We start from the raw sequence: 26,720 nt of genomic DNA, 5'->3' as shown, positions 1-26,720 counted from the left end.
TAGAACACACTTTGCATAGTCTAGTTTCACAGAAAACAACATATTTTTTAACTCAATAAATATACATTAAATGACTTGAATGACTAATAATAAAGTCGTTCTGAACTTGATATTTGACTCTAATTCAATACTATTAATATCTCTTTCATTCTGATTAAGACTTTGAGACCTGCAGAAACCAAGCTATATTCACTAAAACATACACTGCCTGAGTCTTGTCCTCGATCCCAGTTGTAAGAGCAAAAAATAATAACTTGACTTACTAGTTGATCATTTGGAAAAATGGCAGAAGGTAGATTTTTTTGATGAATCATCTGCTGAACTGCATAACAATCACAAATACTGCAAAAGACCTATTGGAACCTGCATGGACCCAAGATTCTCACAAGATTGGTAAGGAAAAATCATGATTTGGCGTTACATTCAGTATGGGGGCATGCGAGAGATCTGCAGAGTGAGTGACAACATCAACAGGCTGAGGCATTTGTGCAGCCCATTACATTACAAACCACAGGAGAGGGCAAATTCTTTAGCCGGATAGCAAAGACGGTCAAGGTGCTTCAGGATTGGCCAGCCCAGTCACCAGACATAAACATTATTGAGCATGTCTGGGGTAAGATGAAGAAGGCATTCAAGATGAATCCAAAGAATCTTAATGAACGCTGGGAGTCCTGCAAGAAAACTTTCTTTGCCATTCCAGATGACTTTATTATTAAGCTATTTGAGGCATTGCAGAGATACATGGACGCAGTCCTCCAAGCTCATGGGAGTCATACACAATATTAATCATTTTCTCACTGCACCATGACTTTATATTCTATACTGTACATAATTTCTGTTAGGTGACAAGACTTTTCTTTAAGCAAAGTCAGACCTTACTGTCCTAATTATGCAATTAAATGTTTTTTTATTTTTTATTAAGGCATAATCATTTGATTTTGATAAAATAAGCACAACCTAGAGGCCTTTCATATTAGCCACTTCTGATACTAAATGATCATCTAGAAGTCAAGTTATTATTTGTTGTTCCTAATACTTGGATAGGCAAAACTTTTGTCAGGTAGTGTACATGATGTTCGGACAGTCATTAACATTTTATGCCTTAACACATTGAATAATCCTTAACTGGTTCTTTTACCAGTACTTTTTAATGATTCAGCTAATCTTTTTTTAAAGCATTAATAAATTATCCTGATGTAGTACATACAGTTCAGTTCTGCACACCTCGCTTCACTCACCAGTTCATCGATGTCAACAGGGCTGCTTGGTGCAGCTCGTGATTTAGGTTTGGCAGAAGATTTGGGAGAAGTTTTGGAAGGGTTAGTATCTGTTTTAGAAGCTGATCTAGAAGCAGGTTTGGCAGGTTTCTTCTGCATTTTGGACTTCGAAGATGTCTTGACCTTTTTCCTTGATCTCACTGTAATAAAGACACAGTAAAAACTAGAGTTGAACACAGTAAAAACTAGAGTTGGTGCAAATACTTTTAGACAAAGTTTGAAGCCATTCAGCAAAACATGATGCTAAAAAACATTTGATAGACAACATAGCTGATCTCATTTCTACTAAACATATTGAGATATTTGTATCATTATTTTAGTCTTACGGATATCTATAGGTCCAAAACTAGGGATGCACTATTTTTTAAACCTATCCAATCCTGATACAAAAATTCTGAGTTTGGACTGATCCAGAATCTGTGCTATTTTATTTATTTATTTTTTTACAGAATACAGTTTCTATTGTTTTGGTGATGAACTCAAATAATATATCTTTAGTCAAATTAACATACCTATAGGCCTATTATACATGCCAGACACACAATCTACCTAAAAACATGATGTTTGCTGTAAACTAGGCTACATTATTTGAGCATTCCTTTTATTGATATAGGATATTATATTATACAATATTGATAGGATCTGCTGTGGTCCAGCTTACGTTTTCTTTTTTAATATTAAGATTGTTTTAAGAAATCTGTAATAGGCTACTACTATTTACCTTCATTGCTGGTAAAATAACCAGCCTTTTAGCAAAGCCTGATATTCTCAGGTTTGATGCAGGCTAAACTAAACTGTCTAAGGCCATATTTGACTTATTAAACACACCCTTGCCAAATCTCACTGTGAATGAGTTTTAAAAAATTAAAGCACATTAGCACTAAGGAAAAATCAGATGCTCAAGACATAATCTTTAAAATTGACATATTATGTAGCAAAAATATTATAGGTTTTTGATACAACAAATACAGTGGGGAGTTAATTAAGCTTTTATTTACCATGGCCGCCCGCACAGTTGTGTTTATTGTTCATCTATTTTTGTCTGAAAATGATCTTTTTGGAACAAATTTAGTTTGGTAAAATTTGTATCCTAATTTTAATGTATCTTTTGTTGGTCAGTTAGCAAAGCTTCTCATTCTCATTTGATGTGCTTAAGTGTAACCACTCTTGCTGGCAGAGCGGTGATAAAAACAAAATGCTACTAGCTGTTTTTTGAAGCTACTCAATGTCCCTCCCTCTCTTTTTGTTTCAATTAAGATTACATCGAACATCGAATAATAAAAAAAAAATTTTAAAAATCACATTGGAAAGCATTTCACAAGACCTTTAAGAAAATAAATAAATAAAAAATTCCAACTCCTGAATCATAACATTAAAATACTTTTTCCCCCCAACCCCTAGCGAAACAGACTGTTCTTAACATCTTCAGTTGGCACTCACAGCTGTGTCCTGTATTTCTGTGTTCTTCTTCTGAGTCTTCCTCTTCAGATTCCTCTTCATCTTCTTCCTCTGAATCCTCCTCTTCCTCAGAGTCTTCTTTGTAGTTTCTTCACATGCAAAGAGGTGAAAATTAAAGAACTTTGATAATAGGGATTAAACAGAAAGCTGAATAGAGCCGCATAGTTACATTTATTAAAACTAAACAAACAGCTAGTACACCTAGAGAGAAAAAGAAAAAAAAAGGCACAGAATAGCCACACTTTACAATGTGCACATGACCTTACCTTCCTCTGGAGCTGCGTCGGGCAATGGTTGGCTGACAGGCTGGGCAGAGCCACTCGCCCGCTGGTATACGGTACAAGGCCGGTCTCAGACAGAACAGGTGGAAGGCTTTGTTACACTCATCACACAGAATCAACTTATCATCCTCTCCTGCAAAGAAATACATTCATAAATCAGATCACTTGCATATTAAATCTTCCATGCAGTACTTCCTCCGTGTCGCTCGTATTACAGCAACAGGTGCCGTGTAAATCTCAAGACATTTTCTGTTTGATCAGCCCCTTGTGTATTTCATACTCTACAGGTGCGAAGTCAGCTACTCCCTGCGGTCTGAGTAGTAAAGGTCATTTGTTTCACATATAATAGGGTTTCCCAATGCATCTGGTGAAGTTATGTAAGGTGGACCCGGGTTTTGCTAACTTAAAATAAAAATAAAAACCGTAAAGATTTTTCATTATCATTAATATCAAGCAATTTACTATAAATTGCTGCCTTTTGGGATTTGATAAACCATTCCACAATTTAATTAACGAAATGGTGCAAAAAACAATGCTATAAGATCTTAAATATTATGAGAGGTGTACATTCCTTATAAAACTTGGTCAGGTAATAAAGCCACTGTCAAGGCAATAGGAACCATTTAAACATTTGGATGCTTCAAACTAGTTTTGTACGCCACAATAAACTGTAAAGACATCTGACAGTTCTGAAATCAGTTTGAACAAATGCTCCTTTAATTTAGCTTAAAAAACATCTGGACATTTGCTTTGTCATTGGGGGTGTATAAAGCTACAATCTAAAAGCAACCAACTTAAAAAATTATTACGGATACAATTTTAATACAAAATTGGATAACTTTGTTCAACAACATCTGAGGTCAATCTTGAAGATTCTCACCTTTCCTGCGGCACACTTTACAGCGAGCGTTCTCAGCAGACATATCCCACTTGATGCAGGCGTCCAGCATGCCGAGCAGAACATGCATGCGAGAGAAAGTCTGCGCTTCACGAACAGCAGTTTTCCACTTTTCCACCGCTGTTGCTACCTAGAAATTTAAAATGCACAAGTAGGTTAGTCTAGTGTGAACACTATAAAAAATTTAAAAAGTGCCACTAGCAATGTTACATTAAATTGATTTAAGCCATGGTCACACTGCATTTTTTGCCTCATAAAGGGCTCCCGTTGTAAGCCAAATGTTAAATTTCATGATTTACAGACTAAAGAGATGAATTTCCTTGATCTATAATGAAAAAGAGTTGTTAAGAATTCCCTCCAGAACTGAGTGATTCTGCGATTGCTGAATTTAAGGCAAAATCAAGCAAAAAAAAAAAAAAAAAAAAAATTAAAAATAAAAAAAAAAAGGCACACAATTTAAGCTTGAATGTTTTCTGACAGATTTCTGGCAGATATTGGTCAGCCAGGACACTTTATATTAAATGACATTATCTTCGCATATAGAAAGTGCTCATCCGGTACCCTGAGCTATCATAGATGTGGTACCGTATAGTGCAGCATGGCATGGCATCCGCAAAATAGCATGACGTGATAGCATGAGACCAATCAGAAGATTAAAACTTGATCTCTCTGTACGACATAAATAATATGGAGTTTTATCTGTCTAATCCTTTAGATTTATCCTGCCCCTTTTCACAGCACCTTATGACAAAATTTCTCAAGCTCAAAATAGTGTGACCTTGGCTTTAGTTGTCAGAAGAGACTTTTACATTGTTGCAAAAAAAGAAAAGTTCTTTCAGGGAGACATTGAAGACTTGAGCAACAGATGTGAAAATAAATTGGCTAATTTAGCCAATTCTATTTTATATCAAATGGAAATGCCAAGAGTGTACAAAGCAGTAATTAAGGCAGAGGTGGCTACTTTGAAAAACCTAGAATATGACATTTTCAGTTGTTTCACATTTTTTTGTTATCTATATAATTCCACATGTGTTAATTCATAGTTTTGATGCCTTCAGTGTGAATCTACAATTTTCATAGTCATGAAAATAAAGAAAACTCTTTAAATGAGAAGGTGTGTCCAAACTTTTGGTCTGTACTGTAATATTGTTGTTGTTTTACCATAAGTTTGAGAATTAACAATAATAATAGCCCCCTCATTTTAACTTTTATTGTACAATTACAGAATCGTGAAAAAAATCGTGATCTTGATTTTATTTGGGGGGAGGGGGGGGGGGGGGGGCACGACATGATTCTCATGATTTCACATGTTTGCACCTTATATAAAAAGAAAACAGATGGCACAAACGGAATTCGCACAGTGCCTTGGATTGGCTAAAATCTGCAGGAGTCAGAAAACAAAAATGTAAAAAATTATAGAGAAATTACATTTACATATGTTTTTTTGTTTTTGCAATCAATTTACCAATTGCAGAATCACTGGATTATGGAGGGTCTTCTCAACACAACAGATGCCTGGTTTTCTAGTCATTGTAGGTCATTGTAAGGGAATTGCACATTAGGCATTGAGTGTAAACCCTGAACATATTTTGTAACATATTTAAAATAGCAATAATATCACATTGTGACAAATATTGTATGATGGTGGATTCCCTTGCTAACATTGTCATCAATGTCATTTATTTATTATGTCAGCATCACAAACACTCACCCGGGCCTCTTCAGCCAGTTTCTTCTGATCATCCACCTCCTCAGCCGTCGTGCTCTCCTCACCACCAGTCTTCTTTTTCTTCTTCTGTTTGGGTGCCATGAAGCCCTGCAGAAACTTCTTGATAACGCTCTCTTGAAGAGCGATCACACACTCCCCAAATTCCGGCAGCTTCTCCAGCGTTTTTACCTTAAAAAACAAGTGAGATGTCAGGATTATGTTCAGTGTGCTGCTGATATCCTTGACTAGACAGTAACACATCCTATTGAGTGCCAAACCCAACCACATGTAGTCATGTGTGTGTCTCTCACCCTCTCCTCAAATTCCTCAAACTCGGATGTGTCTTCCAAGTATCCCAAGCCACCTTTCTGCAGACGAGAAGCCACCTCGATAATGTCACTGCGCAAGAATTTGAGCAGCTCCTGGTGTCCGTCGCAGGTCTTCAGGCCTGGGTTTCCTTTTTTCGTCAGATGGATGGAATGCAAGATTTCCTGGTAACTAAAACGAAAGACAACCGTATTCATTTCAGCAGTTTTTACTAAGTAAAAGTTTGAAATGTGACAACATTCATTCAGAAATGGTTTACTATGAAGGTTTGAGGTCAGGGGAAAATAGACTTTTGTTTATTTATGCGTGTGCATGCACGCGTGTACTCACTTGATTTGTAACCTTATTTTGAGTTCACTTTCTCTTACTCCCTGAGGGTGAAGGCTCTCTAATAGTTCATCAAAGTCTTTTGGTGTATCACACACGAACCTGAAATAAAAAAATATTTTTTTTTAGCACTGCCACACAATATAGACACAGAAGCACGAGTCAAATTGGAAACAATAGCCAATCTAAGTCATCTATAATCATTCATGCATTTTAGAAATTTTTCTTTTTGGACGTTTTTTTCTCTCCACACTATGCACAGCACAAAACAATTTAAGCTTGGAGGTACAAATTACCACAAGGCTCATTTCCCAGACACCAACAGTACAGGTTGGAATTTGCAAGAACACTAACCAGAGGTTTTGGCCTTGTTTGGGCACAGTGGTCTCGATAGAAGACTCATGCGATGGCGCCCCCTGCTGGCTAATGTCGTTAGATGCGCTGATTATACTGCCCTCATCTTCTTTCTCTCCATCTGAAAAGTCAAAGAACAACGATTTTCAAACATGCAGCCTTTGCTGTACAGCATTGTTTTGTTAAAATACATTTAAGTGGGTTTTATTTTCCCACAGAAACAGAAAGTAATGGAAGTTAAAGGGATAACAACCAAAAATATAAAAGTCATAATGTACTCATCCTTGTTTCAAAACTTTCTTTTCTTTTGTTAAACCCAAAAGTTGATGTTTTGAAGAAAGCCAGAACCCTGTACCCAATAACTTGCATAGAATTTTTTTCTAATCTGTAAGTCAATGGTTAAAGGTTTTCAGCTTTCTTCAAAATATTTTGTGTTCAGCAGAAGAAAGAAACTCAAAGCTTTGGAACTGTTGGAATATCAGGTCAACTCCATGCGTGTTCAATAAAAAAAGGTCTGGAGAGGCTTTTCTTCAATGCCAAAAATATTAGTAATTTGTTAGATACAAATGAATAATTCGATGACAGAGCTCTGGGCTACGTTACCCCAATGCAATACAAGACATACATTCAGGAGGTTCGCAAATGACATACATTTCCCTGACTCCAGCATACTTACACAACTGATATTAAAGGTGGAGTTTTGGTGTAACCTCATCAGTCATTCTGCAGTTTTTGAGTGTTGCACCCAGACATACTTCCTCTTTTCTGCAACCCTTCTCTGCATACCAGAACTGAACAATTAAGTGCATCTTCAATATATTTCACAACTTCTACAAGCATCATGCTCCTTTTGACATGTCTAGACTTCTCATTAGACACCAGTCTGGAACAAGGGCCCCCGCACTACATTTATTCTTATTCTGCTATTTTCCTCTTTTCAGTTCCTTCTAAAAAGTATGCAACACAGTTAAAAAGAAGTATGCCTGGTCAATATATGGTATCATACAAAAAAAAAAGATTGTTGTGTTGTTAGTCTAAACATTTTTCTAATAAAAAATAAAAACCCAAAAGTAATAAAAATAAATTCATTTTTCTCCACAGAACAACTTGAGACTAGGGATGCAACAATTAATTGATTTCACTATTAACCATGCTTTAATTCATCCCTGTTAATAAATCGTAAAGCTTCTCAGCACCGCGTTTTTGCATGGAACAAAACTGCTGCAACTAAAAGTAATGCTAACTGTGTGCTAGTTTGAAGTTCTGTGCTCGTACACCAAGGCTAGTCCATAAACTCACTGAATTAACTATGGCTGAGGCTATTAACTAAGAGCCGTTCACATAATGCATCTTTCCAGGCGCACCTAGTTAAAAGAATGCCGTGAGAGCATCGCGAGTCACCCAACAATAACCAACCGAGCAGCTTTATACTTTGTATGGAATAAACACATTTCTACTCCAACAAGAAGAAAAAAAATGCAAAACAAAAATAGCAAACAAGTTTATAATCCAGTTGATCTAAAGAGCCTTTCAGACAGAGGCTCAGCAACAATTTGACTACATTTGTTCTCTTTAAAAGGGAAATACTTAGCTAATATGTAGGTTAGATTAGCATAAAACAAATTTTTTATATATTCATTCATTTATTCGGGCATTTATTTATTTATCTATCCATTGTTCTGTCACTTATTTTCAGTGTACAATTATTACTTATGTTTAAATGCCAAAACTTTTTACTTATTTTTAAGTTCAAAGAGAAATGGACAATTATTTGTTTTAATATTATTTTGTACTGTATTTAGTTATTGAGCCACAATATTTTTTCTAAACTATTATTGTTTTGAGATTCATGAATGCCTCATGATCATGATAACTGAAACTGTGATTATTCCTCTGATTATAATCTATAACTTGTTGCATCCCTACTTGTGACAGAATATGAGTAAATGTTCAGTTTTGGGTGAACTATCGCTTTAAGAATCGTATTTGACAAAACTGGTTAGGTAGAAGTTTCCAGTAAGATCCAAAAAAAACTTTTGGGTTTCTTGTACAACAGATGTAAAGGTTTATTTATGCTTGTGTCAATGTCTGACATTGCCTTCACACAGTCGCATGACCTACAGTTGCTGTGCATTTAATAAGTGTCAGGGTTTGATGAAGTAGCTCCAAATGGATGTTCACTTTAAGATTAGAATTATTGCATAATCACTAGTTCCTCCCTCTTTGCCTCTTTCCTCCTTAACTGAGTTTGAGCTACTTCTTACAGGTGTAAACTTAAAACAACAGCAAAAATTCAACACAGAGGAACAGAGAAACACAGAAAACCCAACAACTTACTAATGTTTCGGATGTAATATTGTCAGGGAACCACAAACAGAATGTATAAGTATAAGCTACGTGCAGGGCATCCACAGTGGGTTACAGCCATCACTCCACGAAGAACTAAAATTCAACCTTTAGTCTGGGAAATGTACATGTTTATGTGTCTAATATTACACATTACAATAAAAGGTTTAACATTTGAGGGTCCGATCTAGTTTGAATAACACAGGACATAATTTTGAAAAGGTTTTTCACTGTCTGTATACAGCGGCATCTAGTATTTCCTACAACTTTTTACCCCTAAACAAAGAAAAAAGTAAAAATTAGACTAACCTTCTGTCTCCTCCTCTTTTTTCACCTCCTCCTCTTCTTCTTCTTCTTCGGTCAACACTGGCTCCTCTTCAGGAGGAAGTGTGAACGAGTAGTCTATACTCTCGTGAACCCATCCTTTCTCAATGTATAGTCCAGGAACGACATCAGAGAACAGCCAGTAGCGGTTGTGATTGCGGTCTGTACCCAGCGGCGTTCTCCTCAACACCAGCTTAGCTTTAGTGACGGCATCCTGGAAGGCTTTCTCAGTGGCAGCTTTTTGCCTCCTGATACGCTCCTCTTCTGCTTCCTTTTCCATACGCACTGCAGAATATGAAGATATATTTTAGTATCATTTCATATCTTTTATACCATTTAATAAAACCCTTAAAGTTACATCAAGAAGTAAACTAAAAACAACAGGCTGGAGATACTACTTTTACTTAAATTGTTCACATTTGTGCTAATCATGTTATTTGCACTAAAGCTTTGAAATTATTCTTTAAAATATGTTTTGAAATGAATAAATTACTATATAGCCGTAGCACCAAAAATGAAAAAGTCCGTAAAAATGTCAGTTTCTCTTTTGCTCACTAAAGCTATGGGGATTTGCTCAAAAAATACAGTAAAACTGAAACATTGTGAAATATTACCATTCAAAATAATTGCTTACCTGCTGACAAATGTATATTAAATGCAATTTACTTTTGTAATCAGTGTTATACATTTGTTATTATCAAAAATTAAACCGATGCTGTTGGAACTTTTTCTGGGGGGTATTCCAGAAAGCTGGGTTAACTTACCATCTGCTAAAACCTAAACTCTCGGTTGATTTACCCAAAACCTGCTTACCGCGAGTATGTTGGTTCCAAAACAGGTGACAAGAGTTAGTTAAATCAACCTCCTGAAGATAACCGCGGGTTAATGCGCGTGCACGGCACACACCTGAAGGCATTTTCAGTAGATCGCCGAATTCACGAGTCACCATAGAAAGTCACGGTGAGAAAAAAAAGGGCAACGCACTTTACAGAGGCGAAGCTGGAGGTTTTAAACACAGAGATTACACATCTGCTTCAACGAAGGAAAGAAATATAGAATACGAAATAGATAAGAAAATAAAAAATAAATAATAAGAAAATTTATTAGTTCATTAAATTACACATGCCACCCTCCATTTTATTGTAATGATAAATTAAACTACTCTTTAACATCCTTTTTGAGTATGTTGTGTAACCATTCATGCATTTATTTTTCTTGCCATTAATTTCTTAAGGCCACAATATGTGTGTTGACTAAAAAGGCTTATAGAAATTGTAATCTTTCTGGAGCTAGAACTCTGTCCAAAGTCATTAAACACAGAAACATTATCATAAAAGGTAATATTTAATTACTGGAGCTCTTTATTTAACACTCTAGAATATTCTTTCTGACATGCAGCTAATAAAAAGAGGCCTGTCTAACTGCTGTGTCTTATAATAAAGGCTTTTCAGTGGTTGAGTTTTTGACTTAAACCACACACTCTGTCACTGTTGTAAGTGATTGTTGTCAGATAGCTTTAGGTTCTTTTTATTTTGCATGCAGACGAAGTTCCTTCTGCCTCAACTAACAAGCAGTGTAAGAATTTTCTGCACTTTTCCATATTTGAATATTACTCTTGGATCACAAAATCTTTTATCTACATATTTAAATTCTAAAGTAGCTGTATAAGGTTCATCTTCAAAGATAAAGTCACATGAGCATCAACTTAAGGTGAGAAATGTATATGAAAAATATGTTACACGTTGAAAGGTGTGTGTATAAAGCAGTGTACAAAATCATTCATTTTATTTCAGGAAATGAAGTAATGAACAGACCAAACTATTTGATTAAACATAGTTTTTTGACTAATTATATATTTTTAGCACTCTTCCATCTGTTTTGTCTGCTTGGGTCACTGAGATTTCCTCTGGGTCAGGCTGCAGGTATGGTGTCATCGTATAAGGCAGAAAAGGGTATCTTTTGTCCTCCAGCAAGTAACAATGTAGTGCCCAGTAATGATTCTATTTTATAATACAAATATAATAAAAATAAACATTGTGTTAAGCAACATTTGCTTTATATATATATATATATATATATATATATATATATATATATATATATATATATATATATATATATATATATATATATATATATATATATATATTACTATATTTGTGTTATACACTTGAATCATTACTCCTAACCCTAACACCTAACATATAGTGATGAGGAGGGGTGTGTGATGAGCTGGTAAGTGGAAGCAGTAATGAGTTTAATAGTTGAAACACCAAAAGATTAAGGATAGAAAATTAAGTTGTACCTGCACACTTATACTTTGGACAAATTTTATATTATCAGTGTTCTTTAGTGACTGATGGAGCTTTAAAATCGGCTGCAATTAATGCATACAATAGCATTTAGAAACCCTGAAAAAAAAATTATATTAAAAAATGTAGGTGTGTGTGCGTGAATGTATATATAAGACTGACGTCCTACATCTTAAATTAAAGATATATTTTCCTACAAAAGACAAAGCTGCCACTTATAATATTATACAGAAAAATGTGAGGGTGCAGAAGGAGAGAAAAAACACAAGATCTATAAGTGAGATTCGAACTCGCTCCATTGTGCGCTCCGTTGTTCTTTATCGACGCACTGTCCACTTCGTTATTCCCATGCTCTGAACCATCTGTGTAATGATACGCAGTAATGTATGACCAAGGAACTGTACAAAAGTGTAAAAAACAGTTCAGTGCCAGGCATACTGTACAGGTGGTCCTACTGCCATATTGTACAGTTGCCTAAAATGCCCTGACGTGAATACAAAGAGCTGCACTGAATGTTTTTTATGGTAAGCGCAGACCCGCGGTTTGTCACATTTGATTTCAAAAAGGTTTGTTAAATACATTAACATTATGAATTTGGTTATGAAAAAAACTATGCACTTATAACCCTCTCACAACGAAAAAACTTGTATCTGTGTGTCCACATCCATAAATATTCTCATCAAAAGAGCACGCAATGCTCAGTAAACTCTCTGAAACAGACAAACTCTGAAACATAGCAACTTACTCTGAACATAACCTGCTCCGGAGCAGGTTATCTTCAGAGAGTAAGTTGCTATGGCTACTTAACATACCCAGAAGTTACCTCCGATTTTGGAACCAAAGTTGAGGTTATCCACCTACTTACTCTCAAACTTACCCGTGTATGTCACATAACCTGCTTTCTGGAACAGCCCCCAGAAAACAATGATCCTTCGATCACTATTCTCTTTGTTCTCTTTGAAACTTTGTTCAATCAAGCAATTAATCAGAATCTAAATTAAATGTCTGAGCATTAATCAAAGCCAATTTTATAGGCATTTTGTCAGTAAAGATGATTCCAGTAAACTTCCAGCACATGCTTTTAGATGGAGGTTAGCTGTAGTTTACAGACAAGCTGTGCTAAATGCATTTCAAAAATTCACATCTCAAAAAAACATTGAGATAATCAATATGTAATACTGAAAATAGCATGGTAAATAGTACAATATTAAACTAAAAAAAAAAAAAAATTATATTTTTTGGCCAAACTAACCCTTTAATATATATATTTTTTTGTAATAAAAGGGTTTCCTCCGGTATGACACACATTTGTCAATTTTCACTTTCATAGCTACCCAAATACAGAATCGTGCCATACCATTTTCTAGTACCCTTTTCTAGCATAACAATACAGTACCAAAAGAGTGGAGCTAGCCAGACTCACTGCTGAACGCTGCTATAGGTTAACAAAGAATTGTCACCTCCATGTTGGAATGACAACACAGGAAACTAAATTTTTAAATACACAGTGTAGACATAACACGGCAATAATAACACATTTACACAATATTAAAAATACAACACACCTGCCATGTTTGAATATTTGAAAAAAATTAACTTAAGAGGGTAACTTTTTGTGTTTTTTTTAAATCAACCCTTTCTGATGTACACAAGTGGCAATCTCCCGCTCTTCCTCATAAGCAAACACGAAAGTAACTGAAACTGCAATTCATAGAAATTCCGCTAGACCTGGCTTCATAAAAGAGCAAATTTCTATTGACCCCACTGTTTAAATGGCCAACTTTACAGCAGAAAAAAATGTGATTACAGCCTGGTACAAAGAACGATTTAGATTCATATAACTATTACCCTTCATGAAAACTGTGAGGGGGGTGAATTTTGTTATAACTCGTCCGTTTCGTTTTTATTAAGTCTGCATGATTAAAAGCAGGGCCACTTGAGAGACAGTTAGGTCTTGCTGGTTGCAGTCACGACAACTGATTCCGGTTGATTAGCCGCTGAACTTGGCATATACATCGTATTTTTGTTGTTTCATGTGGCTTCACACATACATTATCAGATAATATGGCATGCTGTGTGTACTTAATTGCGCTCACAACCCATTTATGTGGCCTTTGTTTCCCAGGTGAGAGAAATTATATACTTGTAAACCATCACTATAAATGTATTTGTTTTAAGATCATTTATAATGTTCTTTAGAGCTGTAATGCACTCCGGAATCTGACAGATTGATTAGCTGTAGGCTCTAGAACAGACATCAGAAACGTTTTTATACAAGGTTATGCTTGGATTTTATAAATAGCCTTGTATTTACTAACACAGACAATATTTAATGTGTCTGGAATTAATTTGGGTTTTCCGCCTGTAGAAAAACGTCATGAGACCAATGCTTAGTGACTCAATGTATTACAACAGTGATCTTAACAGTCTCTGCTCAATATTTAAAATCCTCCATAGTCATCATGACAACAAAAACACTGCTGTCACCTCACCAGAAACCCCGCCTCTGCTTTCAAATAATTGGAAAATACATATTAAAAAAAGGAACTGACGCAACACACCTTTTCCGCTCAGAGCGGACTTTTTTAAGCTACAGGAGCACAGCAAGTAATGGCAAAAACGCAGCATGTGGTTAAACTGAGAGGTGCGCATAGGCAGCGCAAAAACACTTGCGAGCGTTAGTAATTCATACAAAAAAAAAAGAAAAGAAAAAGCGCGTAATGTATAATCGGCCGTAAGTGGCAGTGTAAACGCAAGCCTGACCAGGGTAAACGGTACGGAATCATTTTGTACTAAACTGAACCCTCAGTGGAAACAGGTTTGCTCTTTTAAACCCAATTTCTAAGATTCAAAAATAAATAACGAAGCAAATAATTCTCTCTCACCTTTATTCAGTCGTTCCTGCTCTTCTTTTTCTTTCTTAGCCTGAATGGACATCAAGCGTCTACTTTTCACTGTGCTGATCATGTCTTCAGGCTCTGGCTCCTCTTTGGGGAGAACCTTAGGCGTCTCTTTCTTCACGGTGGATTCTTTCTTCTTCTCTGCCTTTATAAGAACATCACCATCAGTTTTGGTCTCCATCTGCTCTTTGCGTTTCTGCTTCTCTGCTCTTTTGCGATCGTTGGCTTCTTTGAGCGTGGCGACCCGCTCTTTCCACATTTCAGCCGATTTCTGATGCACCGCCTCCACGTGATCCTCCACCGAATAGGTCATGAGGATACGATGACACAGAGCCAACAGCAGACTGACCTTCTCCTGGGGGTCCAGTTCGAACACCTCTGCCGTCTCCAGCTTCTCCAAGAACTCACTGCTCACCATGTCATCAAAGTCCGCGCCAGACTGCCAATCATCAGAGCCACGGGCACTTTCTTCCTCATGTGCATCTGATGGACGCAAACACAAGCGCACCAGCTCTGATACGGAGTGCATGGTGAGAGGAATCTCAGAGAGCGGCATGTCTAGCTCACTGTAACCTTCTGCCAGCTCATCTTGCAGAAGTGTTTGCAGTAAAACCACTAACACACGGTTCAAGTAGAGGAATCCAGCCTTTTCTCCAGCGAGAGCCTCCAAGAGCGCAATGGAGGTGATGGGATACTGGTCGTCAGGCATCAGCAGGCCGGAGTAGCAATGAAGGAACTCCACTACCATGGCTACGTCTCCAAAGATGGTGTTGGGAAGGCCCTCTGGCATGTCAAAAAGACGGAAAGCTGGTAAGTTCTTGCCTTCAAGCTCCTGGTCTTCATACCGTCGAGACATCTCTCGCCTCACCTGCATCTCCTTCTCTCTCCGCTCTTTAGCTTTCTCACGCAGCTTCTGCTTGACCTCCTGACGTTTCTGCTTCAGCACGCTCTGTTTTTCCTCCTCGCTCATGAGGGCCCATCGGCGTTTCTGCTCAAGAAGTTCCCAGCGCTTCTGCACCAGCTCTTTCAGCTCCTCAGGAAGTCGTGAGCGATCTTCTGGGGACAGCGCTTTCGCTGCTTTAGACAACAGCGAGGAGAGAGTGGTCTTCTTGTCTTCTTTGCCTTTATTCTCTTTGTAAAACCGAAGGAGATGTAAGGCCATGGGCGGAAAAGGTTTGCCCAGCTTAGTTGAGCCAGTAGTTGAGCTTCGCCTTTGCTTTTTTGGGCTCCCTGCAGCAGCTGGGCTTTTAGCAAGATCCAAAAGGGTCATCTGCTTCATTCTGGGTTTCTTGGCGCCTCCGAGACTTTTATCCTCCTTTTTAGAGAGCCTCTGACTATTGGGAGTCTTGTTGAGTCCACTTTTGCGTCTTCTTTTGGGGTCAGAGGACTTTTTATCTCCCTGCTTCTTACTAGATTTTGGAGTGCCGAGGACGTTTTCCTCGTCCGATTTCTTAGATGTACCTGAGTTTTTCATTTTTAAAGGTGATCCGTTAACTTTCTTCACCTAAATTAAAGAAACAAAAAAATTAAATGGCCAGTCTGGTTAAATAAAAGATGTACTGTCATCTACAAATCATCTCTCGGACAAATATATGATACATACAATGCCAACCTAGTCAATTGAATTTAGGATTATATATATTTAAGTTATACTTAAAGTCGTGAAAACCAATACCACTTTTTTCAGAACAAGTTTGATACTATATACTCACAGATGAGAGCAATACTTGGCTCTTAATCCCTAATTAACACTGGAACTACCAGAATTCTATAATTACTAGAATTACCACAGAAATCATTCTAATTGTTCTCATACAAGATGTCATATAGTCGCCATATTTACATTTAACACTTCTATTGAGAGATTAAAATAAGGTTTGAATGTCTGTCATATTTAATGAAGTAATTACTTTAAAAATAAGATCTTTTTGTAATACAGTGCCAATACGGCCAGCTTATGCATGTGTAGTTAGGCTACTTGACCACCCGCGAATGTCTGCACCATGCTTTTATTTTCACAAGCAGGGTAGAAGACCTTTTTGCAGCAATAAATACGCTGTTTTGAAGTTAGATTTATGTTAGCATGAAGTTCTGAGGCAACAGATATGCATATTTAAAGCTACATGAAAAAGTAAGTTCATTGGGAAATGCGATAACTTTCACTACCATCGTAGTTCAAGGTAGAAATACTCAGTTCTATAGTGTTTTAAAAAAAATATTAAATTAATACATTAGACAGAAATACATATTTAGGAAAGGGCAGGGTATCGTAGATTTGTGGGTTTTATTTTGACAAAGCAATTAAATTATAAAAATGTAAAAACTAAAAAAGTTAAAATGAGTACCTCGGTAGTTCTAGTGTTTAATGCCATGATCACTTAATCAGTAGCATTTAAACCAGAATGTGGACGTCTTACGAAAACACACTGACATGAGCATTTTATGAGACTTTTGTCATGCACTTGCATGATTCTTTTTGCTGCATCATGGTGAAACATACCTGCATGTGACTCCAGATGGTTGGGCTGAGAGGTATGTTCTGAGAGTCTTTGTTTTTCTTCTTGTCCCCTTTTGCTCCCTCGCCGCCTGTTCCTGTCTCCACAGTCTTCAGCCTCTTCCTGGGTTTTCCTTCCGGCGAACTCAAGCTTTTCCTCTTAGTGGATGGATTTTCCGCCAAAAACTAAACAAACATAAATTATAATACAATATAATGTACTGTGAAAAATATTTTAATTCCTCTTAAACCATCTCACCTTGTGAGGATCCAGTAAAAAGTCACTGAATTTGCTCGGCAGGCTGAACTTCTTCACCAACTCATCCTCCACCACCCAGGGGGCGCTCTCTCCTGAGCCCAGCCTCAGTGCGTAGTGTCGGATGAAGTAGCGCATGATTTCTTTGTTGGGAGGCCGCTCTGTTCTGTACAGGTTGTCTGCAGGAACATCACTGATCACTTTGTCCTCGTTGACAAGTTTGACATCATACTTATGTGGCAGAAATTTCGGCATGACCCATTTCTTCTTCTCCTCTTTCATAGTGGTCGGGAGTTTCCTCGGTGAGCGGCGGGCCCTATCAGCTACAAAAATATATACATTTACAAAGAAAAAAAGTATTACCATTAAATTCTTCATTTAATTGAAACCGCTAGGATTTCACTCATATTTTGACTGAAAGACTCACAGAGACTTTCTCTCCTGCTCTCCTCCTCTTTGGACTGTGGCTCCTTCTTTAGGTTCTCCTGACTGGCGTTCTCTTTATCGCTGGATGGAGAGTCACAAGCTCCTTCCATCTTTTTTTCAGCATTTTCTTCAGGAGGATTTTCCAGCGGATGAATCTTTACCACTTCCACACTCAAAGTTTTATCATTGCCAACCTTAAAGTACAGTAAAGTAAAATATGATCACAAAGAAGTTTATTTTGTTTGACACAACTACATGATAAAGCAATTTTTTATTAACATACATTGTTACAACTAATTCTAACAACACTAGAATTAAGCTTGAGTACATAAAACCCGTAAGAAAAATATATATATATATATATTTAGTTAGAGTTGTCTTCGAATTCACCAAGTAAACCAATTTTAATTTAAATGTGTACATTCCAATAGACAAAAATCCAAGTTCATACCATTAAGTCACACTTCTCGCCCACAGCATACTTCGTGAGAATCTCCACCCAGACCTGATCCACTAGCTTATCTAGAGGTACTGTGTTATGATGCACAATCTCCAGAACAGGCTTCTCAAACCACACTGGATACTCCTCCTGAAGCCTGCCGGAAAAAAGGAGGGAGAAACCATTCAGTATTCGACAACATAAGCAAGTCATTCACTTACTTTGACTTTCAAACGTTATGAACACATCTGTTTCTTCTGTTATGAACACAAATGATTTTCAAGATGAAGAAAACATGGATGGAATTGCAGGCAATCATGATGTTTTTGTCTGTTTCTGGAGGCATGAACAAACTCTTAGGAGCCATTTCATATGCATTAGACCTTTTTAATTGAGAAATTGTCATTACTTCATGTATAGCCAGAAACTCTAACCTCTCGAAAAACAACTGTTAGGGAACTTAGAATTGTGTACTATATTACTGTGGAACATGCTATAAACAGTAATCCTTTATCTTTACAAATAACCTAAACCTTTACCAGGGTATTTGAAGGGATTAGATGCGAAAATTAATATCTTTTAAGAGCGCATAATACCTACATTAAGACCGCATACGCACTTTAGGTTTCAAGCAGGAACATTGGCGACATTAACCTACAATATATTTACTAAATACTAATTATAGGAAACAAATCCTAAACTCAATCATTGATATACTGAATAAAAATGCTAATCCAGCAGGAGGTGCCAACAGAACTGTTGAAATAACGGTGTTGTCTTGGGTAACACAGTAAAGATGCCAAATTTATCAGGATTTTATCTAGTTCACAAACTATAATCAAAACATGATATTAAATTAAATACCTTGTACAATAACATCTGCCATTTTTTATGCATAGGGCCTTGTATTTCTCTAAATTGATTTATCAACTTTGAATACTTTAAGACACTGCAGAATGTTTACAAATGTCAATGTTTACAAATGTATTTAACGGTCATCATAGTCTTAAATTCTTTAAAGTTTTTAATATTTAGATTTTTAAAAAAACATGCATTTATGAATGTATTATATCATCTCTTTGCATCAAATTACAAAAATACCTGCTTATGCGAGGTGTTTTATGCAGCATTTATGGGGCTTAGAGTAAAATTTACGTTATTCTCTTTCTCTGGCTGTGGTTATCAGTCTCACACTATTTTTTTCTTTTTTCTGAAAGTCTTGATAACACCATCGTGGAGTTTTTCTTTTATTATTTCAGCAAATAGGGTTGTAAAAAAAAAAGGAAAAAAAAGTATTTGTTGTACTCTCCCATTCTCTGCGCTCTAAGTTTACCTAACTATGTTGTCTTCCACTACTAAGAAACCTGGAAATGTGAAAAGGGTCTATAATTAAATAATTCTTATTTTGTATTTTATTTTAAAAAGAAATACAATATTATTCAAATGAAAAAAAAAAAAAAATATATATATATATATATATATATATATATGAAACATTTTACATGAAAATTATTTATCTAACTACAAATAAAATTTAATTGACATACAATTATATTACAGTAACTGTTAAATGTTAATATATACATTTTAGCTTTTCAGTTGCTAACATTAACCTTATTAATTGATCAGAAATACTCATTTTCATTATTTTAAATAAACAGAAGAAAAATCTACTTGAACATAAAAAAGGTATTTTGTTCTGTATTTGTTCAGTTTTTTTACTTTTAATTTTGAAGCGTTGTCCCTGTCAAATAAAAAAAGGACTAAAAACCACAAATACCTAGCCACAAATATCTAAACTAAAACTAAAAAATTCCTAAAAGTAAAAATAAAAGGTTTATCTGCTATTGACTTCAAAGTTTCTGCTGTCACATTTTATGTTATTCGGAGGTCCGTTCTTCGTATGAAGACTACTCAATTAGCTCACCAAGAGGTTCAATAAGAACCTTTCTGAACTTTTTAGATACAGAAGCGTACTATTTTAAGGTACGTTAGTACAATTTGTGTATGATCATAACCATAATCAATATTATCGTGTTTTTTTTTTAAAGCAATAGTTTTGACCTTTACTAATATCTAAATGCTTTTTTTGATGCAAAATAACTTAAATAGCCATTTATTAAGAAACTGATAACAGGCCTACTATAATAAAAGGAAATCTGCTCCAAAAATAAAAGTAAATAAATTGTTGTAGTAGGGCTGTGCGATTTGGGGAAAATATCTAATTGCAATTTTTTGAGATATTGTGATTTGATACACAATTTAATTTTGTAGGCAAACTTCAGCTCAATAATCTCTAAGTCGTGGCAACAATTCTGCGAGAGGTCTTAAAAATGTCCTGTTTTTGTTCGGTGTCTGTGACTTCGAAACCAAAATATTTCCATATAACCAATGCTGCTTTTCTTTAATAATAATTCAACATTATCTCCCCACTTGTCCACACTTTCCTGTTTGTTTTGTTTTTGTTGTGGGCGTTCCGCATATATCAGTTGTATAATTCTGATTGGGCAGAAGGAAGTGGGCTCACTCAATTGGCTAGTAAGACTGTCACATGCAGAAGATGGCAGTCATGCATTTGCTCTAGGCGGGGAAAATTAAATAATATGAACGTTATGTAATTTTGTTCACATGGATTATTGAATATTAATCAGATGATGTCATTACGCTGCTGTGCCGTCAGCCAGTCGTTACATTGCTGATCATGATTGAGGATTGATAGATCTGTCCTTCACAACACACAGTGATCTCAGATCAGTTCATCCAGACATTTTAATCTGATATGCAAAATTGTTTAAAGAACCAAATTAATCAGAGATCAGTTATCAAGATTAAAATATTCAGGATCTGCCAAATCATTTTAGATAATTTAAGCGAGGTATGAAGAACGGACCACAGCTCTACTAAAAACAAAACAATTTGTTTCTCTTCATGCCCAGCAGAGGGAGATGAGAAACACAGGGGTGAAGAATGAACTGTAAAAATAGCTTCAAAAACACTGTGACCCTCTATATGGCCTGTACTGCAAACACATCTCCGAGTGTACATGTGCCCAGTTACATAAGCAGCTTACAAGCTCAACTGTTTTCTCTGTCCCTCACACCCACATGGAAAGCCGTTTGCACATCAGTTGAGAGGTCACAAAGCGTCTCCTTGACCTTCACTGCAGGTCACAGCAGATGAGTTGCTCATACAAACGTGTTAGAAGTGGGCATGATACAATTCTATGAATCAGTTCAAACTGCTTGTTTTTTTTGTAACCAATTCTCACATGACAATTTCCGCAAAATATTATGGCATGCACATTAGTTTTAATAATGGCAGGTATTTCATGACCGTGAACCAGTGTTGTACTTCAGAATAAAATAGACACTATTATGATCACTGTAATATATTGAGTTGATTTTATGGAACAGAAATACAAGGTAATACAAGCAATAAAAATAGCAAAATAATACAAATAATTATAATAATAAAAGGGAAACAAATAATAAGAAGAATATTAAAAACTACTGGAAATAAAATAATAATATTAATAATAAAAGGGAAACAAATAAAAATAGTAATAATAATAACAATAATAATAATAACAATATTAAAAACTACAGGAAACAAAATAATAATAATAACAATGGGAAACAAATAATAATTATTATTATTATAAAAATGAAAGAAAAACAAAAATAGTAAATAATAATAATATCAAAAACTACAAGAAACAAAATAATAATAACAATAGGAAACAAATAATAATTATAATAATAATGAAAGAAAAACATAAAAATAGTAAATATTAATAATAATAATAATAATAATATAAAAAACTACAGGAAACAAAATAATAACAATGGGAAACAAATAATAATATTAAATACACAATAAAAAGGAAACTAATATCAAAAACTACTGTAAACAAATATTTATAATGACAATAGAAATAAAATGGAAACAATAATATTAAAAACTACTGTAAACAATAATAATAATAAAAGGGAAACAAATAATAATAATAATAATATTAAAAACTACTAGAAACAAAATAAAGGGAAACAAATAAAAAAGGAAACCAATATCAAAAACTACAGCAGATAAATATTATTAATAATAATAATAATAATATTAAAAGGGAAACAATAATATTAATAACAATATATTAGAAACTGCTGTAAACACATAGTAATATTATAATACAATAATGATAAAATGGAAACCAATAATAATTAAAATAATAATAATAATAATAATAATAATATCAAAAACTACTGGAAACAATTGATAATAATAATCAAAACTACTGCAAACTAAAAATTTAAATAAGTAATATTTTGAATTGGACTTCATTCGCCTTAAAGTAAACAGTAAATAATAACCTAACAAAAGTCTCTAATGGCAATAGCAAAATGTTAAATTACAATACATGTCAGCATCGAGAAGGTGGTTAAATCACAAAAAATGCCTGAATAATGACTGCATAAATGACCCTTTATATCAGTAAAGTTCAATATTTGAAATTCTTTATAGATTTTTGTAACTTAGTTAAATAATAGCTAAATTATATTTACAAAATATAAAAATAGCAATTAGATGCACTTCCCCAAATTGTTTTGCATTATAGCAATGAAATAATTCACATGGTTACAAGGTCAGTAAAAATATTTATGCAAGGTAAACTCACGTGATAAAAAATATAGATTACAGAAAACGATCTTAAATCGCAAAAACAGATCAAATTTACAAACATTGTATAAAAAACACTTTTCTATTATAAAACCATCAACAATATACAGACAACAAATACATTATACTAATACATAAAAACATTACATTAAAAAAATTACATAAAAAGACTACATTCCACAATACATCAAGTTTACTTTTTGTTTTGTTTTTAAGATTTACTTTTGATAAAATATATCATATACCATATTTGAAGGGTTCACATTTAAAAAATCCCTCTCCAGATTAAAGCTGCACAATATAATGTTTCAGCACTGATATCACAATGTGTGCATTCGCAATAGTCACATCGATAAGATATCCAAAATCTAGTTTGAATTATATTTGACCGAACTGTATTTAATCACTGTATTTATATAAAATGTATACGATTCATGCAAAAAAAAATTATCTTGCTAAGAATTTTGTCTTGTTTCTAGTCCAAATATCTACATTTCAAAGTAAAAATAAGATTATTTCAATTACAGCAATGGAAAAAAAAATTCTCTAAAACAAACAAAAAAACAAACCTCTTATTTTTCAACTATTTCTTCTGACGGTAAACAAAAAAACTAAAAATCTTTTCCTTGGTCTAAGAATTATTTTGAAGAAAGTAAGAAAATATTTTTTTTCTTGCATTGTGATTTTTCAATTTCTCTACATGAATACTGTAAGACTCCCCAGAAAACTATGAAATAGTGCTATTCAACTATCTTCTAAACTGTATTCATATTACAATATTTAATAGCAGAAAAATAAAACGTCAAAATATCAGATTTTTCCAATATTGTGCAGCCCTACTCCAGATACAAAAATTATAACCCTGCTATGAACTCTGACTCAAGTTATTTTTAAGATATGGCAACTGCCTAAAAAAGCTGCCAAATCAGCATTTCTGTTGTTCAGATATACAGAAATACAAGGTAAGCATTGACGCTGACAACACTCACTTTGAGAGTAAGGCTTAGTATATCTCTAAAAACAGATGAATCCACAGTGCGAAAGAGACTTTGAGATGAACGGAATGGATAAGGACTGGTGACTAAATGATGCTACATTTGCTTGTTTTCAGTACTTACAGCTCCGTGACCTCCTGCTCTTCTTCCCAAGCCTCCTTATGCGTGAGCTGACTGCTGCCGGTGCTTTTACATGTCCAGATCCGCTCTCCATACCTGCGCAGCCGAGCTTCATACTCTCTGAGCAAAAGTATTAAGGAGAAACTGCCAAAACTACATCACATCCAGCTCTTCTGAAACTTCTAAGCAGCAAACAGTTTCAAAGTAGAGTTGATCAAGTGGCGCCATGAGTGTTCTCTACAAGACAGACTCATTCATAATTAAACGCACGCATGAAGCAAAGCCGCTTAATAATTAAATGGCCAGCAGATCACACATAAACACATCATAAAGAACGACTGACAAATACAGAAGAGCTTCAGTAAAGCATTTATTAGAGAGTGAAACCATTTTAGAGGAAAATCAACAGTTAGGGTTTATTTTGCATTGGTCATGTGTTATGAAAAGGTGAAGCAAGTCACCGAAAGGAGTAACAAAAATAGCATGTAGCATTATATTCATATCAATCAAGACAATCAGTTTCCTTAATGTGTTAGTTAATAACAACAATTTTCTTAATTAACAAGAATTCTCTTAATTTTAGCTCTTATTTATAAAGAAATAGGCACGGAATATTGCTTTTATATATTATAAAATACATATTAGGGCTGCACAATATATAATTTCAGCATTGAAATCACAATGTGTGCATCCACTTTAGTCACACTGTAGGATACGCAATGTTCAGTTGGGATTATAGTTGATCCACAACTGAGCATACATGAGATTTGTGGCGTCATAGCAAAGTAAAACGATAACAGAGTGAAACTTTACCATTCGCATGTGTTTTAAAGGCATTTCAGGAAAGTGTAAAGCATTCGGCACAATAACGTACAACATTTGTAGCTCTAATGAAGAATAATATTACTGAATAATTAATACAATGAAGATACGGTTTTGTTTTACATTTAGTTATTCAATTTCTATGCCTGAATAATGTTTGACTCTTCCGAAAACCATAAAGCACTCTTTATTTGACTTTTTTCTTAGCTCTTTTGTAACTATTTTGCTTGAGATAAATTTTTTATTATTACATTTTTATATTTGATTAGAATATTTTATTTTAAATATTTATAATGAACAATAAATGAAAATAATTTGTATACATGATTCGCACCCTTAGAAAAATCACCCCAATCTATCTAAATTAATTTTTATTTTTTACTATCACTATCCTTTGACACTTTTTTGTATCTGCCCAATATAACCAAACACCCGCAATCAATTAAGTAGTGGAAAATCTTCTCGTTTAACCGTTTTGTAGCTTTGTGCAGGACACCTGCAACACTCCCATAGACTCATGTGCTCTGCAAAGACCCAAAGAAATATGCCTTTTTAATGCGCTAAAGTTTTAAATCTCCTAAAATGTCCAGGAATTGTTTTTGCTTTCCCTTTCTAAAGCTGTCGTCAAATGTATGCGCACAGCCATGAGAGAAACATATTTAATGATTAAATTTAAATTCATTTTTTGGTCCAACTTTATATTAAGTGTCCTTAACTACTATGTACTTGCATCAAAAAAGAAATACAATGTACTTACTGTGTTTATAATGTATTTGAGAACACTTGTGGTGCTTTTGAGTGGACAGAGGTTGAGTTATGGACAGGTTTGGTGGTATGGGTAGGTTTAAGGGTGGGTTAAGGTGTAAGGGATGGTCAACAGTGTATTTAATCAAGCATAAGTACACAGTAAATACATGTACTTACAAAGTACATTGTAACAAAATATTAATTCCTATGTAAGTACATATTAGTTAAGGCCACTTAATATAAAGTGGGACCCATTTTTTAATATAAACGACTTTACTAAAAACTTTACTAAACAGTTGGAAAGGACGAAATTAGATCTAAATTGGCTGCACAGCAAAACATTTGTACACCATTACAAACGGCTAAACAACTCATTTACCTCATTGAAATCTACACGTTTTATTATTGTAATTATTATAATTTTTAGAGACATTTTCTGTTTTCATCCCTTTATTTTTTTCTCAATTGCTGTATATTTTATTAGATTGATGTTAATATACTGCATATTTTATACATCTAAAAAGTTGACAATACTGTACAAACTTAAACTTGAATGACAGCTAACATTAGAGAAAAGCAGATTTACCTGTCAGTGAGTGCACATGGCTCCTGAATAGCATAAGAGACACTAGAAATAAAGTTTTTCAAAAGAAACAGTGTATAACAGTTTCTTAATACATTAAAATATTGTTAACAATCAAATTGGTTTGTTTGTTGCATATAGTTAACTATTTATGTGATGTGCGGATAAAAAGTATATTTCAGTCCAGCTACCACCACATGTACAGTTGAAATCAGAATTATTAGCCCTCCTTTGAATTTTATTTTTTTTTATATTTTCCAAATTATGTTTAGAGCAAGAACATTTTCACAGCATGTCTGATATTTTTTTTCATCTGAAGAAAGTCTTATGCGTTTTATTTTGGCTGGAATAAAAGCACTTTTATATGATTAAAAAAAATTTAAGGTCAAAATTATTAGCCCCTTTAAGCTGTATTAACTTCGATAGTCTACAGAACAAACCATCACTATACCTTGCCTAATTACCCTAACCTGCCTAGTTAACCTAATTAACCTAGTTAAGTCTTTAAATGTCACTTTAAGCTGTATAGAAGTGTCTTGAAAAATATCTAGAAGTATTATTTACTGTGATCATGACAAAGATAAAATAAAGCAGTGATTACAAATTAGTTATTAAAACTATGGTTTAAAAATGTGTAGAAGAAATCTCTCCA

The 26,720-nt window shown here is 34.6% G+C and overlaps 1 protein-coding gene across 1 annotated transcript in view; it reads right to left on the bottom strand.

Annotated features, from left to right (window-relative positions):
- The window catches only part of baz1b (bromodomain adjacent to zinc finger domain, 1B), a 33,283-nt gene that overhangs the window by 4,375 nt on the left and 2,188 nt on the right, over positions 1-26,720 (bottom strand). The window contains 15 exon segments of the mRNA NM_001347672.1: positions 1,239-1,417; positions 2,718-2,824; positions 3,002-3,149; positions 3,897-4,044; positions 5,626-5,811; positions 5,934-6,120; positions 6,280-6,378; positions 6,631-6,751; positions 9,286-9,585; positions 14,498-16,016; positions 17,013-17,192; positions 17,266-17,585; positions 17,690-17,882; positions 18,140-18,284; positions 23,920-24,036. Coding sequence (NP_001334601.1) covers positions 1,239-1,417; positions 2,718-2,824; positions 3,002-3,149; positions 3,897-4,044; positions 5,626-5,811; positions 5,934-6,120; positions 6,280-6,378; positions 6,631-6,751; positions 9,286-9,585; positions 14,498-16,016; positions 17,013-17,192; positions 17,266-17,585; positions 17,690-17,882; positions 18,140-18,284; positions 23,920-24,036 — 3,949 coding nt within the window.

This window comes from Danio rerio, chromosome 18 (assembly GCF_049306965.1).
Source record: "Danio rerio strain Tuebingen ecotype United States chromosome 18, GRCz12tu, whole genome shotgun sequence".
Taxonomy (NCBI): Eukaryota; Metazoa; Chordata; class Actinopteri; order Cypriniformes; family Danionidae; genus Danio; species Danio rerio.
This window is presented reverse-complemented; position numbering and strand designations above follow the sequence as displayed.